The sequence below is a fragment of the Manacus vitellinus genome, unplaced genomic scaffold (genome assembly GCF_001715985.3).
Source record: "Manacus vitellinus isolate BGI_N305 unplaced genomic scaffold, ASM171598v3 scaffold_5_pilon, whole genome shotgun sequence".
NCBI classification, from domain to species: Eukaryota; Metazoa; Chordata; class Aves; order Passeriformes; family Pipridae; genus Manacus; species Manacus vitellinus.
In genome coordinates, this window is record NW_021940682.1 from 27,485,287 (window position 1) to 27,501,520 (window position 16,234).

Genomic DNA, 16,234 nt, shown 5'->3' on the forward strand with positions numbered 1-16,234 from the left:
GAGTATTACAAAGTCTACCAGCTAGATACTGGTAGGATGATAGGATGCAATTAATAGAAAGTTATATGACATCAAACTTAGCAAGTAATCACGTGAAAGTAATCAGCTTGGTGATATTTCACCTTAATAATGAATGTTTTAAAGAACTTTTTAGTCATTGTTCCTCTATATGAAATACTGTGACCTGTTTGCAAAGAAATTTAAAGTAATAACAGTTCAATATTCAAATATATGCTTTTAGACATTATAAAAAACCACAACATTTATACCCGTGCAAGCAAAAACAATAGGTACAATCTGCTCTCATGCTTTAGGATGAAGGGGAACCTGAAGAAAATACAGCATTAACACTAGTTCAGTACGGTATGGGTTTTAAAGAAACAAGTATTTAATGACTCATTGCTGCAATTACACAGTATTCTTCTTATATAATGTAGTGGCTGTTCTTATATAACAATATGCCCTACAACATAATACAATAAACTTTGAACTAGCTGTGCAGCGTATTGATGAGTAAATAGGCTGAACCCATTTTTATGATGGCATCATCAGTACAAAAAACAAACCAAACCAGAGACCCTTTGGAGGCTATGAAAGAGCTTTCTTTTCCCTTATTTTTTAAACTAAGGGCAAAATCCTGGCATACACTGTGGTCAATATTACCAATGGAAGCAAGATTTCATTTCCAATGGAGAAAGCAGGAAACTTTTCAGCCTACTCCCCTTGTCTCAGTTTTTGTCTCTGCCCAGGTTTTTTTAATTCGGTTCTAGAATGACATATGTGCTGACAATACTCAAATAATCTTTTTGCTGTATTTTGAAAGTGTTTAGCATATTTTAGTTCTCTAAAATGGATTACATTTGTTATCTTCTTTCTTTTTTTTTGCCTTTTACTTGTGTATGATATCCCTAAAAAAAGGTTTGGGGATCAGTCATCCAAACACTTTGCTATGCAAGAGTGCTTAATTAACACTATGACTGCCCACTGAACTCATAAATGAGCCAAAAATCTTAGTTCTGTTTAGATGGTTGTTGCATATGCTTGTCAGTGTGTTCAGTTTTATAATAACAGGCAATACAAGTCATCAGGACAGGGGAATGGGGAGGTTTTACCTATCAGTGGGAGAAGTCATTGTTTATAGGTCAATTAAGTACAGGATTTGACTCCTTCTCTCCCAAAGTAACATTTACATTACCAAAGAGGAAAGTTTTGGCACTCCTGCTAAAGTATCAACAAATGGCTGAAAGGTAAATATATTTTTGAAAGTGCAATTGAACCTGCACTCCTCAAGGAACTTAAGGAGATCGTCGTAAGAGCTAACATACTTTACCAGCAGAGGTTATCTCTGAGGAATGCAGCCTGAGACATAAACACATGAAAAGACAAAATTTCTCATGAAGTAGGTCAAGAAAATGCCCACCATAAATCAGTGGCACATAGGAACATTTTTTTATGCTTGGTGATTTTATAAGAAAATTAAATGTAAATGTTTGGTTTGTTTGCATTGATCTTTGTCTTTCAGAAAGCTTTCTGTATATTATATGTAAATATTTTTATCTTTTTAAGTTTGCTATCAAAATAACTAGCTAGTATCAAGGCTTTGGTTGTTATTTTTCATCGAATAGTGTGACAAATCTAGAGAACAAAGGCAGTGTAAGATAGAGCCTTTTTGCTTCTCCTTTCTGAAGATGTTTAAAAGGGAGAGTTAAGGACCAGGGGAAGTGGGCCAAGAGTGTATATCACAAAAAAGCAACAGAAAGTCATACATATTGGCAATGTTGATTTTATGCGATTTATGTGAATGTACAATTATTTTCTAAAGGATAATCTTACCCATTGATCATGTCTGACCTATCAGACTGCCAGCCCTTTTCACTTTTCCTAGTTCTAGTTGATGGAAGCTAGTATTGTGACCTTTCTCCAAAACTTTATTTTCACTTCCAGTCTTCAGCTGAGCAGCCTTCTTCTTCTGTATGCTGAGCAACTTACATATTTTTTTAACATCAGTCTCCCAAGTCTTTAGTTCATAGGAAAGTTCAGAGAACAAAGAAGCCATTGTTGGAGGCTGAGACACCACTCAGATCAGTTCAGATCATTTGCATTCAAGTCAGTTGCCTGGAGACACCAGTTTTTGATATTACAGAACTTAACTGTTCTGGTTTTGGGAAACTGCTCACTAGAAATGGGAAGGGAATTGTGTTGTTAAGTTTGCAAAGTGTCATGAGAAACACAGATTGATGTTCTCTATAAACCCAAGCATGCTCAAGTTTAGCAGACACTTGACTGTATGATTGCATGAATACACCGTTAATGAAAGTCTTACGAGGGAAAGGGACTCTACTGTCTGGGTTAATATAAAGTCCTTGTTTTGCTTCTATAATTAATTTCATTTTATTTTCATAAACGTTTTAGGTGTATCAATACATGCATGAAACCATAACTGTTAATGGCTGTCCCGAATTCCGAGCCAGGGCCACTGCAAAGGTAGGATATGTGCAACTGTTGAAATATGTGTTACCAAAGTGATCTAGTAATTGACTGTGCGCGTGTGTGTTTCAGGTATTCGTGTGTACACTGTAAGAAAATTTAGACATCAGTGGCAGCCCAGAGTCTAGAACCAGTGCTACTTCCCAGGTAACAATCATAATGGAAAATTTCAACCTTTATGCTGCTTCTGTAGCTTAAGAAAAGAGAATGATTTTATGGAATATGATGCTTTTCGAAAAGTTGCTTTGCAAAAGCAAAACTGGTTCATTCTGTAGAAGTCTGCCTGCAACAACCAATATTTTAAGGGACTATTTTCCCATACATCTCATCCAGAGAGGACACAATTATTTGGGAGATAGAAACTAAACAGTTAAAATTCCCCTTTTGAGTAATGGAAACTGTAGGTACTGAGCAAGTGGTAAGGGTGAACAGTGAGAGAAATGGCCTGGTCAACGTTTTTTTGATTCCATAGTCAAATGCAAGCCTGTTTTTTTTCTGATACATTGCCCGTTTTTTTAAAATACATTGTGTCTTTGTCCATGAGGACCTGCCTTTCTTATCCTTAGACTGTGGCAGCTACACTGCTGCTATTACTAAGATGATAATTTTCTTGGGGAATTCACACAACTATGAAAGAACCCATTCTATGTGCCAGTATGAAATATACTCTGTATTTTTATAACATGCCCAAAGATAGATGCTTCCAAACAAGGGAATCCAAATGGATTTCTTTTTCCCATTATCATTTTGTATGGAACAGTATCTTCTATGTAGCATAGCAGCTTCAATGCAAAATAGGTAAACTTGCAAAATCAATAAATCTCTTTTAGAGATACTGGTTTATGGTCCATTCCTGTGGAGATAAACTCCCTGAAATCCTAATGGAACTAAGATCTTACCATTATGTATTTATGTTAAGAGATTTTAATTTAAAGCTGTATCAGAAGGTGAAGGTTGGGAGCATGTTACAAAATTATTTTAGAGTACTTCAGAGAAGCAAGCTCTATAATAGCCAGCAAATAGCCTAATATACCTTAAATTACAGTGTATTTTCCTTATTAAATAGGACATTCTTTTCTGTAGGCTGTTCTGATTTTAACCTTCTAAGTGAAAGTTAATGGTCAATGTAAATTTGGTAAGTTCTGTGGTTCTATATAGAGAAATGTGTATATGAAATCCTGATTTGTTTACACTGCAGATAAATGTAAAAATTATTGCTATGTTATTTAGTAAATGGGGAGAAGTCCAATTAGTGTTTCCCATTCTCATTTCTTATTCATATAGAACAGCAGGTTACAGAGCAATGTTTCAATATCACAATATTTCCTGGTTATTTCTGGGCTGTCTGCATTTCATCCTCCTAGTGCATTCATGTCTGACATAAAATGTATGCATGATTACAAGTTCTGCATGTGCAAAAACATGTAATTGAGAATGCTCCATTATGTCATGTCATCCAATTGCTTCTATTAAGCATAAAAATTTTAGGATGCTTAAAAATACTAGTGTAATGTAGAACTGTTGAAGCAGTTTGATCTACAAGCACATGTTGAAAAGTATAAAATATTTTCTTAATGTTTCTTTACTGATTTACTAAGATCTATAAGTAAGAAAATGGTTGTAGTGAAAAATGAAGTAAAAATGTAACATTTTTCTGGATGCAAGCTTTACAGTATGTTACTTCTTTTTTTCCTAGAATAAGATTAACAATCTAGGATTTTTCTAATTGACTTATATATCTGCTGTCTTAAGATTTAATTTTTCAATAAAAATTTTGATCCAGTTATATAATAAAACCTCCTATTCCTGTTCAGGAGTTACTTTGCGAGATTTCAAAAAGATTATAAATTAAACTTTTTAATAGAAGAATATAATTTTAGGATTTAAAATAAATAATTCCATAACTCTGAAAGCAAAGCAAAGAGTTAACAATTCAGTTCATCCACTTTATTTCAATTAGGAACACGTTAGAGATCACATTATCTTATCCCACAGGAATAGATTTTCTTCCCATGGAAAGGCAAAGAAGAAATGCACTAGTGATCATAAAGGTTCGCCACCACAGAGTAAGGCTTCCCGGGGGGCCTTCTGGCTTTGCTGCTAACTTTTTGTGTTATCTTTGACAAGTCACCTGTACTCTGTGTTCCTCTGTTTATTCCTTTATCTCAAAAATATTGGCATAGAACTTAATATTTTTAAAATACTTTCAGAAAATCAGAAAATGTCAGAGTAAGATACTGAAATGTTTTCACAGGAAGGAGTTCTTCCTGCAAATGAGCAACAGTGTCTATCACTGTTCTCCCTAAATAGCCAAATCACTCATTTTTTTTCTTCCAGGCAACAGTTGCTGCATTTGCTGCAAGTGAAGGCCATTCACACCCGCGTGTGGTGGAGCTGCCAAAGACTGAGGAAGGCCTGGGCTTTAATGTCATGGGAGGAAAAGAGCAAAATTCACCTATTTATATTTCTCGCATCATTCCTGGAGGAGTGGCAGAAAGGCATGGTGGGCTCAAACGTGGGGACCAGCTGCTTTCAGTTAATGGAGTGGTATGTGGAAATTTGATAGCGCTTTCATTTTCATCTGGATTTTCATTTTTCACATATTTCTAATACCATGATTTAAAATGCAGCCAAACGAAACAAAAAGAATTAGCTCTGTGAGAGACCCTCAGTGTGCATTTGTGATGCAGTGAGGCAAAGCTCCATTGACATCTTTGTGCCACTACAATTCCTGGCACTGGAGAGTGCTTGAAGAGCTTCATTTCGAATCCATACCACCTACCTAATTTACAAAGAAGCTATGTCCTTAACTGATAATTTTCCTTTTGCAGTAAAAGCCTAATAACAAACTTTTTCTTTCATTTCATAGCCTCTGAGGCACACAGCCCTTTCCAAGCACAGTAATGCCGCATGAGTGGCACTTGTGCAGTCTTGTGACCTTCAGAGCCTTTTAACACATAAAATCAAAAGAAATTTGTAAGCGCATTTGGTGCTGATTTGCACTGGAAGGTTCATTCTAGATTTCTTTCAGTGACATTCACTGAGCTGTCTGATGATATCTTTGTTAGAGAAGTCAGCTCTATAAATGTACATATACAGGGAGATGTATTCTCAGTAAACAGGTACATTTTTTACTTATTAGTTTTTTGTGTAAGTCAAGGTGGAGTATTTTGCAGTAGTTTTACTGTGAATATCAACATGGAGGTAAAAATAAAAGGGCTGTTGGAATAGACAGGACAAGGCTCTGATTCCACGATATGGTCAAAATCTGCATTTCATTGCTTTTGTTCCCTTTTACAAGGGAATGTAAAGTAGTGAAAAGATAAGCAGACTTGTTCATATAAACCTACACTTCCCTTTATGAAAACGTAATCCTTTTTGTGTAAACCACCATCTAAATCTCACATTTAAATGCACCAAAGGCATGAAGAAGCAATTTCTAAATCCAGTCATAAATATAAGACTTTGCAACTTAAATTTCTTCTTTGTTGCAAGCCCATAAACAATTTAAAAAATACCCTCTTCTACATGCTTTTGTGTTTTCATCTCTTTCTCTCAAAAATATCCTCTTTCTCTTGAAAAAATATTTGTGCAACACTTCAGACAGACTTTTTACCATTTCTTATATCAACTGTAATGTTCTCAAAAGAGAAATATTACTTCTGGAAACGGTCTTGCACCAATGCACAATGAGAAAGAAAAGATACAAAATAAAAAAAGAAAAGCTACTGAAAAGATTATTTAGTCTCAGAGAAAAAGAAATAAACTGAATATTTCATGAAGTAAATTGCCTGAACTTCACTAATTGGAAGTAGATCAAAAAATTTTGTTGTTCAGCATTTCTTCCAACAGGGGAATAAAAAGGCAGACAAAAAGAGTTTTAATTCATTAATTGATGGATGGTTTTTGAAAAATCCTTTTACTGTCAACAGCATCTAGGCAAATAACAGAAAGGAAAGTGGTGAACCTTCAGATGTCAAGATATATTTAATATGACCCTCTTGCCACCAATATTTTATGACTCTCTTTTCAAAAATTTCATGCATGTGCTCTAGAATATATATTAAGGTAATGCAAAGAACCGAAAAACCGCAATACAAAATTCCCAGTTGCATGTAGATGTGAGAAAGTTGATGTAGAGATAAAAGAGAAATATTTTTGTGTTCAGAATCTGAACAACAGAATTTGAAGTTTGAATTGCAGTTGCATACTTGAAATAATCATAGAATCAAAGAATCATAGAATGGCTTGGATTAAATGGACCTTAAAGGTCATCTAGTTCTGACACCCCTGCCTTGGGTAGGGACTCCTCACTAGACCCAGTTGCTCAGAGCCCTATCCAGCCTGACTTTGAGCACTTCCCGGGATGGGACATCCACAATTTCTCTGGGAAACCTATTCCATTGCCTCACCACCCTCACAGTAATGAGCAACTTTTCAAAAACCAATTTTGGGCTGAATTAAACCCAAATGTAATTCCTAAAAGGGCAAACATTATAGAAGTGATTATTTGTTTGCAGACAGCTTGAGACAGGACAAAGAAGATCTAAATTAGCATTGTTCACTGGGACTGATTCACTCTGTGCTTCTCTTAATTTAGCTGGAGAAAAGCAAATAATATACAGTATGCGCAATAGAACAGACGGCTCTGCAGTGGAACATGAGTATCTGTAACTTGTTTGTGCTCAGGCATTGATGGTTATCCAACTTCATAATTATCAACATAAAATTAGAGCTGTGTGTTCAGAATCCAGATTTGTTATCTGAGCGTGACTGAGATGACTGTTCCTTGAGCTGTTTCAATGTATGTTAAAAAATAGTGTTTTCTCATTATACTGGGGATTTTGTTACATGCTTTTGTCCCACACCCCTTAAAAATAAAGGAAATTGAAAGCAGTAAGCCCTGCAGATGGCTCAGCAAAGGCACTTGCTGATGCCTCTTCATATCTGGCAAAGATTCTGCATTCATCAGATACCTTGTGTGAGTCAGAGGAAGGATGCAAAATAGATTTATAATGGCTAATTTGTCACCCAAGTATTTCTTTAGAGATACCTAATAGAAATATTCTTCTCAGTCTCTCAACTTGTGGGCTAACAGATTTTCTTTTTTGTCTGCAAGAAAGTGGGATTTTATTCTTCTAGATTTATAACAAGTCTGTGAACCAGGATACAGTAATTGTTGGTGTTTGCCTACACCATATCTGCAGTTCTTTCAGCTGTTCTTGTCTCTACAGTATTTTGCATTCCTCTCTTTGATGCAATCTGCCGATGCAATAATGAAAATAAAAGAGTAAATATATATAATTAAAAAATTACATATTAAGTAAATATATGTATTCCAAAACAATTTTATTCAATCCCATGTTTGGTGGGTGGCTCTAAAGTAACATGAGTGTCAGATCCTTGCAATGTCCCCAACCAGCATAATGTAGTCAGCAAAGTACCTTATACAGGAATGACTGATAGCAGCAGGAATCCTTTGCCAGCACAGCCTCAGAGGTTTGCAGAGGTAGAAGAATTCAAACAGCAAAACAACTTCCTTTGCCCTTTCCTTTCCCACACTCCAAGGGACTCTGCTATGTCACTTGTGCAGCTCTGTTATGCAGGGTTTTTAATGCCTTGAAAATAGGAGTGCAAGCGTCAATGAAGACATTAAGAGTAAGTATAGCAATCACATAAATAGCAACTGAAAACTGTGGCTGTCAAGACCTGAGCGAGGTGCGTTCGGAGAGTAGTATTTGTTTTAGCAGTGCTATCTTTGCCTTTGTTATTTTACCCTCTTTGGTTATGGTTCAGAGCATTAGGCTTAATTCTGTACCATTACTATCCAAGTCAATGGGAGTTTTCCATTGACCTGGATAGCAACAAAGTCAGACCCTTCATTTCTAGTTAGAAAATACTGTCTGTAAACTGGAAGAACAAGGCCAGAGGCAAACAGGAGAGAAAACAGGGAACCATTAATTAAATGCAGTTTACTAGGTTGAACAAAGTATTAAAATACATCATCTTGTTATTCCCCTACAGAACAATCACAATTGCTTATTGATGTCAGCTAGAACCATCATGTAGCTTGGGAGCTTACGATGTTTGTTCATAGCCTGTTCTAAGTTCCTGCTGTTGCACAGCAAAACCAATCACAACACCACTGAATACACTGTTGTTTCCTCTGAATGTCCATGCCAGGCCATACTGACCACGATTTACAAGCAAAAAATGAAATACAGAACAAAGCCAAATTTTGTACAGTTTCTCTTAAGGCGAGACCTGTATTTACAAAAGCCAGTATCAGAACCAGTCACAAAGAATGTGCTTATTATAAAAGAGAGCTAGTTACAGCATGTGTTAGTTATGATCACGTCTTCTAACACTGTTGAAGAGTTATGGGCTAGAGGATGTGGGGAAGAGGTTTTCATTTGTATCTGTGACTTGTTCATTACAGCAGTTTCACAAAACACTGTGTTCATCTATAGCTTTTTATTTTGGCTCTCTTTAGAGCACTAGACACATTAACTGTTTCTTACACACAACAATTTCCTTTTTTTTCCAAATATTTGTAAGGAAACAACTTCTTTCTCCAAATTAGTTCTTCAGTAGCAGTGCTTGTCCAGCTGATTTTTCCCAATTTCTAACAAATCTGGTCATCACAGATCATGAATTTTCTTTAAGATCTTTGGCCCTACTGAAGGACTTTCATGAACATACAGTTCAAAATTTGTATTTTGAAGTATTTTCTGGAAGGTTTTCTCTGTTTCTGGTAATTGTTGCAACACCTGAAATGACATTCATTATTTCTCTGATGCATTGATGTTTTCAAAGCATCTTAAAATTTCTGTAGAAACTTGAGTCCGGTCAGTTGACTCAGACATGAGTTTGAGTCAAATATATTATTTGTATTAATTTATTGAAAGATATTTAACAGGAGAAGGAAGATAACTAGCAAGGCAATAAGCTGGAATTGTTTATATTATCTATGTAGAAGCATTTGTATCTGCTTTTTGAAACTTTTGAATCATTATTTTTAGCTCTTATTGTGCCACAGCAGAAGTAGTTCTGATTCACTGTTCTTGCACAATGCTACTCAGTCAAATAGGAGAGATGAAAATAGAAAGAGTTTTCTTCTGGCAGTTGCTATAACAAGTTATTCTTTTTGCATGAATTGAACTTCAAATATTTTGAATGCTGCTGCTTCTCCTTGGAAGTCTAGAAGCCTATGGGTATAGGTCCATTTTAAATAGCATGGTATACATAAGAGTTTTAAAACACAGCAGGTGGTAAAACTTTGATTTATTTTAAGTGAAAAGAAAATTACTTATTTTTAGATGGTCTAAAATCCATGCGAAGATCTCGGATGTGCAGGCTGTTGGGGTTTTTTTCTGTGCAGAAATACTTTTGTTTTTTGGAATATATCCTACAACACATGTGGACAATCATACACCATTAAAAATTCCCCCCCTTTTTTTTTTACGGTGTGGAACAATCCACATGCCTGAAAAGCACTCCATTTAGTCCACTTAATAGTAGAAATTGAACACTCTTTTCACAGCTGGGTCACATCCCTGTTTTGGAAATATACTGTTTCAAACAACATTAGCGTAGAAATCAGAACTTAAGCCCCTTTGGGAATACTTTTGATTTCACGGCAGATATCATTTTACTATAAAACATTTTCCAGAAAGGGAGGAAAAATACATATTCCTTTAGCAAGAGCTTGTAATGTTTCAGTTGTTTTTCAGTTTGATTGCTTACAACTAACCAGACAAAGACTAGTTTATTTCCAACAGAGAAACCATATCACATAAATGTTAAACATGTGAACAATGTGGTTAACTTCCTAAGACACGTGTTGTCCTGGGGAGCAGCAGGCATCCTCCTCCACCTACAGCTCAGCAACTTGGAAAGAGAAGGCTCCAGGGAGACCTTTGGGCCTACAAAGGAGCTGGAGAGGTACTTTTACAAGGCCATGTAGCGATAAGACAAGGGGGAATGGCTTCAAACTGAAAGAGAGTAGATTTAGATTAAATATTAGGAAGAAATTCCTTACCGTGAGGGTGGTGAGGCACTGGAATAGGTTGCCCAAAGAAGTTGTGGATGCCCTATCCCTGGAAGTGCTCAAGGCCAGGTTGGATGGAGCTCTGAGCAACCTGGTCTAGTAGAAGGTATCCCCCTGTGGCAGGGGGGTTGGAACTAGATGATCTTAAAGGTCCATTCCAACCCAAACCATTTGATGATGATGACTATTTAATCATCACATGTCATTCCCTGTATGATCCAAGCAGGGACAGGGCATAAGAAAGGAACTGCTGTTTCAATCTCGCAATTTCTTCATTTCTTACCAACATTTAAGTGGGATTTTATTTTTGTACCTTGCAAACAATTCGTTTGGGGTTTTCAACATTATTTTTGTTTGCAAAAAGCTTGTTGAATATCTCCCCTCAATTTCACACAGATCAGAAATTAGATTTGTAATTGTAACTTAAAACAGATTTAGGTTATTTTAAATATAAAAATTGAGACATTTCCAGCAATGCATAGGTCTCACTTAACACTTTCTTTTAACGGTCCCTTGAAAAATGTCAGGTGTGGAAACTTCCTAAAACTTAACAGCCTTTCCGTATGAAGAAGACACAGCTTTAGATCAAAGTACCATTTTCATTATTAAATCTTTTCTCCATGCTCCCAGAGTGTGGAAGGAGAACACCACGAGAAGGCGGTGGAGCTGCTGAAGGCAGCTAAGGACAGCGTCAAGCTGGTGGTACGCTACACTCCCAAGGTGCTGGAGGAGATGGAGGCTCGCTTCGAAAAACTGAGGACAGCCCGGCGCCGACAACAGCAGCAATTGCTCATTCAGCAGCAGCAACAGCAGCAAACCACACAGCAAAACCATATGTCGTAGGTGAGAGGATTCATTGGTCTTCCTTAAAGTCCACTGACAGCACCCTGACACAGCCTGGGCCAGCTGCTCCCAGGCGTCCAGGGGTCTGTCAGCACAGCGTCTGACACCAGGGCCCATCCCAGCCCCAGACAGGAGCAGGGGAGCCATAGGCCCAGGCTGCCTGGGGATGGGGACAGACTGGGCCATGATCCCACAGGTAGTCCAGCTCAGTGGGACCCCATGGCTGGGTGGGGTAGGGCTATGGGGAGCTGGAGACTGGCCCTGCTGGAGCATTGCTGGGGCAGGGGATGATGGCCCTAGGGGCTGACATAAGGTCCTGGGCTGTGGACAGGGTGGGAGAAGTCCAAAGGCGGGACATTCAGGGAGTTGGAGGTACCCTTGGGGACCCAGCAAGCACTTAACTGCAGTCAGGATGAGGATAGCTTATTTGATGCATTGCCACATGGTTTATCCCATTAAAAATACATTTTGAAAATAGGTTAAAGGCACTAGCAAATTCTGGAGCCAATTTCAAACTAATAACCCTGAGAAAAATAGCCACTGTGCAGCTCTGGCTTATTTGCAAGCAAAAGAAGTCTGTAATTCCTAGGAACATTTTTTGCATTAAAAACCAGAGCATTTATGACAAGTAAAAATATGCCACCATATTTAGACACAGTTCAATGCATTTTCAGCTAATCGGTTGCCACTCTGCCACAGAACATCTAGATTTGCTGGTGGTAGATGAAGAAAACTCTTCCTAGTCCCTTCCCTGCTACAGGGAACCCAAACTTCACTCTGTGGTTACTCTGCAGGGCACCTACAAGTGCTTACTTCTCATGTACAGGTTTGGTAGGAAGTATTTAGTTCGCTCTTGACTGACATTCAATATTGGAAGAGCTTCCAAGAGGTTTGCAAGTTTCCCAGTGTAATCAAAACATCTGACATGTGAGGTTAAGAGATTCAGTTTTTCTGAAATCAGTGAAAGTTTTTGCCATTAATACATTTGTAGCTTTGCTCTGGTTGCCTGAACAAAATCTAGTTGGAAGCATGTCCCAATGACTTACATTCCAACCCTCTACATCTCCCTCCACATCTCATATCTGTTTGTTCCCAAAACAGGATGTTTGTACTGAGTCCACAGGTGACTCAGAAAGTCCCCAGATGGTCAAAAACTGAAGCTCATCATGATGATTTCATTGTTATTAATGTTAACACTGACCTCTGTTGAAATGTCTTGTAAACCCCCTGTCCTGTAATCACGAGAATTCCAGATTTGTGGATGCAAACAAAGGCTCTGAGTGGGTTCTGAATTCCACCTTAGGGCCTCCACTCAGACAGGAGGTATAAACAGTAGTATTTCAGTAGGGTTTCTGTGTAAAACAGGGGCATTGCAGGACATGTATTGCAATACACGTGAAGTTTTTAATTTTTTTCAGTTACCTAAATCTTTTCATTAGCAAGTAAGGTATTTTTACTGATTTTATTTTTTTTTTAACTGGAAGGGAAGAAAGGCAAGGCAAAGAGAGCCAGCAGCTTAATTCCTCCATTCTTTGTGCTTGATGTGAGGAATGTGTTTCTTTAATTCTAGGTTATTCTCAAGGAAGAAAAAGCCTCAATCAAGAGTTCAGTAATCAAGCAACCAGAGCTGTACTTCAGTATTCCAGCAAAAGGAAACAACTATGTGAAACAGAATTCATCTGGAGAATATACAGTACAAGACTGATGTAGTTAAGTGAGCCATAGAGAGGGTACCTTCATGATAAGGCTTTTCAGCACACAGCAGTCACATATACCTATTACTGCTGTGACTCTATTCCTAATGAGAAAGCATGATTGGTAAACCCTATGAAACAGAGAAGTCCAGAGCTTCCAATAATTCTGTTTGATCTAATCTTGCACTCCTTACTCTGACAAATTTGCCGGTTGGCTTTCTTTAGTCACTGAAAATTTTGTTTAATGAGGTTAAGATTGGCTGCTTTTGAGGACAGGATCTTTCTCTACAATTGTTATCTCCAGAAATGTACATCTACATCAGTTCAAAATTTTGCCACAGACATCAAACTTATATATCACGCTTCATAACCACTTTGTACTATATATTGTAGAGCTGTTTTAACCTAACTTCCTGTTTATAATTTTCAAATTTCCCTCTGGAAATAGCAATTTACTATATTTATAAAGTATTCCATTTGTAGAAGCAATTGGCTTTTTACTCTTGGTGTTTCCATATATTTTATTATACATCAACAGAGTGAGAAAGTTTTAGGTCAGCTTTAATTTTATTAGTAGTAAAGTTAGGGAAGCCTAGAACTGTATTTTTAATATTAGGTATTGCTTGTATCTATTATAGTTAATATTCAGAAATCTATAACTGGATATATTATATATTTATTCCATAAAATATATATTGTCTGAATGTACCTTTTAGAGAAGTAGGGTCTTTGCTTAGCATGTATTGCAAATGTGGTAAGCTAATGTTAGCAAAAGACCAAGCTTTGTTAGGCAGATATTACTGTGATTGCATAATCTCTGCATTTCTGTATTTTTTAATTTATTTTCTGGTCTAATGTTAATGTATTTTAGAGAGGAGGAAGTGTAAGTTGTTTCTTTTAAGACTCACACATTATCATTTAAATCAATTTGAAATTAGAGTTCTTTTTTTTTTAATTAAACCAAATTGGAATGTGCAAAGAAAATCTATAACTAAGTTCTTAAGTTTACATGTCTGCTTTTCCAAAGAAGATAGTCAAAGCTGGAAGGCTATAGATGTCGTCTACTTTCAAGAAAATAAGAAAATGGGCCCCCAAATCCTGAAAAAAAATATAAGCATTTTCACATGCCTTCTGTGCTTCATTAGAAAAGACTGGGGGGAAAAAGGAGCTTAGGGGAGAACCCTACAGTCCTTGCATGTTGAAAACTCCAGCTGATGTCAGTGAAAGTTCAGTAATGAGAGGAATGTAGAAATAGTCAAAACCAGTGTTCTGGTTGAGAACTTGGAACAAAGTCAGAAACAATTAGTATTTTGAAGGATCTATTCTCAAACAGAGAAAGACAAAGGAAAACGGGAAATTGGCGGTATCATAGCATATGTTAGAAACCAAATGCAGGCTAGCCAAAAGTCTTGACAGTATTTGATTAGTGTAAGTAGCCATTAAAAGGAAATTACTGTATTTTTAAAACCAAACAGCATGGATTCATCTCGAGAAGCTTCTTTTTATACCGAGAAGTAATTCTATCCAGTAGTCATCAGTGACAATATCAATTAAGACAGTGGAGTTTGAGAACTATCAGAACTGAAGATGAAATATATTGTATTGTGCTCTGCACAGTGTCTTTTTATACTTAATAAAATTGTATGTACCTATTTTAAAACTGTATTCTCAAACAGACATTGCTATTAATATTGACAGTATATAAATTGTTATTATGACTGCATATAACTGTTCTGTATCTCATCAGTATGATTTGAATTACACTGATAGCTGCATTTTCAGAGACCAAGTATTCAGATTTAGTTAGCCCACTGTACTGCATTTTTCCAAACTGCCTCTCCACCTCTTCCCCTCCTCTTCTTCAAACAATTTGAGTGGAATGTGCTGATTAATAAATTTCAATAATAGACTGTCATTCATATAAAGAAGCATATCAAATTCATTTTCATATATTATTATTCAATAAATTATTTATACACACTAAAATTAACATTCTAGTCTTTGCCAACATTTAACAATAAGATAAAAGAAAAATATAAGTGAAATCTAACTGTCAATGAATTTGAAATGGAAACAGGAAGAAATAACTTACTATCACTTTTCATGCCCCTCACTGATCAATAAAACATAGCCACTTAATCACGGAATAATCTCTGTCCCTAAACCTATCACATACATTTGCTTGTAGACAGTATTTTCATTTGTGATTTAAATGTCTTTGGTCTGGACGCAGTAAGGCACTTCCACACGTGCATTGCTGAATTAGTACCCAAAAGACATGCAGGGAGGACAACACTTTCCACATTCAGGCCTGCAGGTATTTGTGCATTGTGTTTTAACTGGCATTTGCTGTTCCACTACACTGAATTAATATTCTTTCAGTGAATTTAGTAAGTTTTATTGCCCATATTTACCTTTGGGGCTCTCTCATGTTTCTCTGCACTGGCAGCAGACTGAGGTAGGAGATCCAAGAAGCCTTTTCCGTCTCTTTATTACAGTAACCAAAGGAGTGTTTACACACTCTTGCATCATGTTCCCTTATGCCAGAGATTCAGATGCAAGATTTAATGATAATAGAGAATGCAGGGTTAGTGGCATTTACTTAGAGAAGTTGATGGCTCTGTTGTGCTAGCCCTAGTTTTTTTGTTTGTGTCATTTGATCTGACTGGCACTTTATAGGGCGTTGAAGGGTTCCATAGTCCTTGATAAGTGAAAAGCTCACCAGTTTGTGTTTTTCTCTTTTTCTTCTACAGTGACAAATAATAGATGGAAGGTCAATGAATGCCCATGAGTGAGAGAAATGATGTAAAAATCTACCTGCAGTTCCCTCATGAATAATACTACAGATCTCATAGTCCTATACGTTGTACCTTGTGTACGTATTTATCACAGCCAGGCTCCCAGTATGACTTAGGAACCTTTGGGAACTCTTGCAGAAGGCTCAAAATTATACGCCTCATTTGCACTAGAAGAAACTGTTTATTCATGTACTAACTTTAGGGATTTTAGAGTTCTAAGTGAAATTAGGATCTCGTGAGCAAACCAAGTTCCTAGAATAAAAAAAAAAAGCTAAACAAAAAGGGGAGTGGGTTTGCCTGTGTTTGAAATAAAACAGGATTTTAAGCATAATTTTAAGCCTAAACCAGAATCTATTATGCTC

General features: G+C 36.8%; 1 protein-coding gene across 3 annotated transcripts in view; it reads left to right on the forward strand.

Annotated features, from left to right (window-relative positions):
• Positions 1–15,064, forward strand: part of LIN7A (lin-7 homolog A, crumbs cell polarity complex component) — a 49,172-nt gene extending 34,108 nt beyond the window's left edge. For 2 of the 3 annotated variants that reach the window (XM_018080853.2, XM_029963652.1), the window contains exons 3-6: positions 2,413–2,484; positions 4,825–5,034; positions 11,168–11,376; positions 12,951–15,064. In XM_018080853.2, coding sequence (XP_017936342.1) covers positions 2,413–2,484; positions 4,825–5,034; positions 11,168–11,376; positions 12,951–12,993 — 534 coding nt within the window. In that variant the 3' untranslated portion in view covers positions 12,994–15,064. Of the gene's footprint in view, positions 1–2,412; positions 2,485–4,824; positions 5,035–11,167; positions 11,381–12,950 lie in introns of all 3 variants that reach the window. The other variant, XM_018080854.2, reaches the window with a different exon arrangement.
• The last annotated feature ends 1,170 nt before the right edge of the window (positions 15,065–16,234 follow it).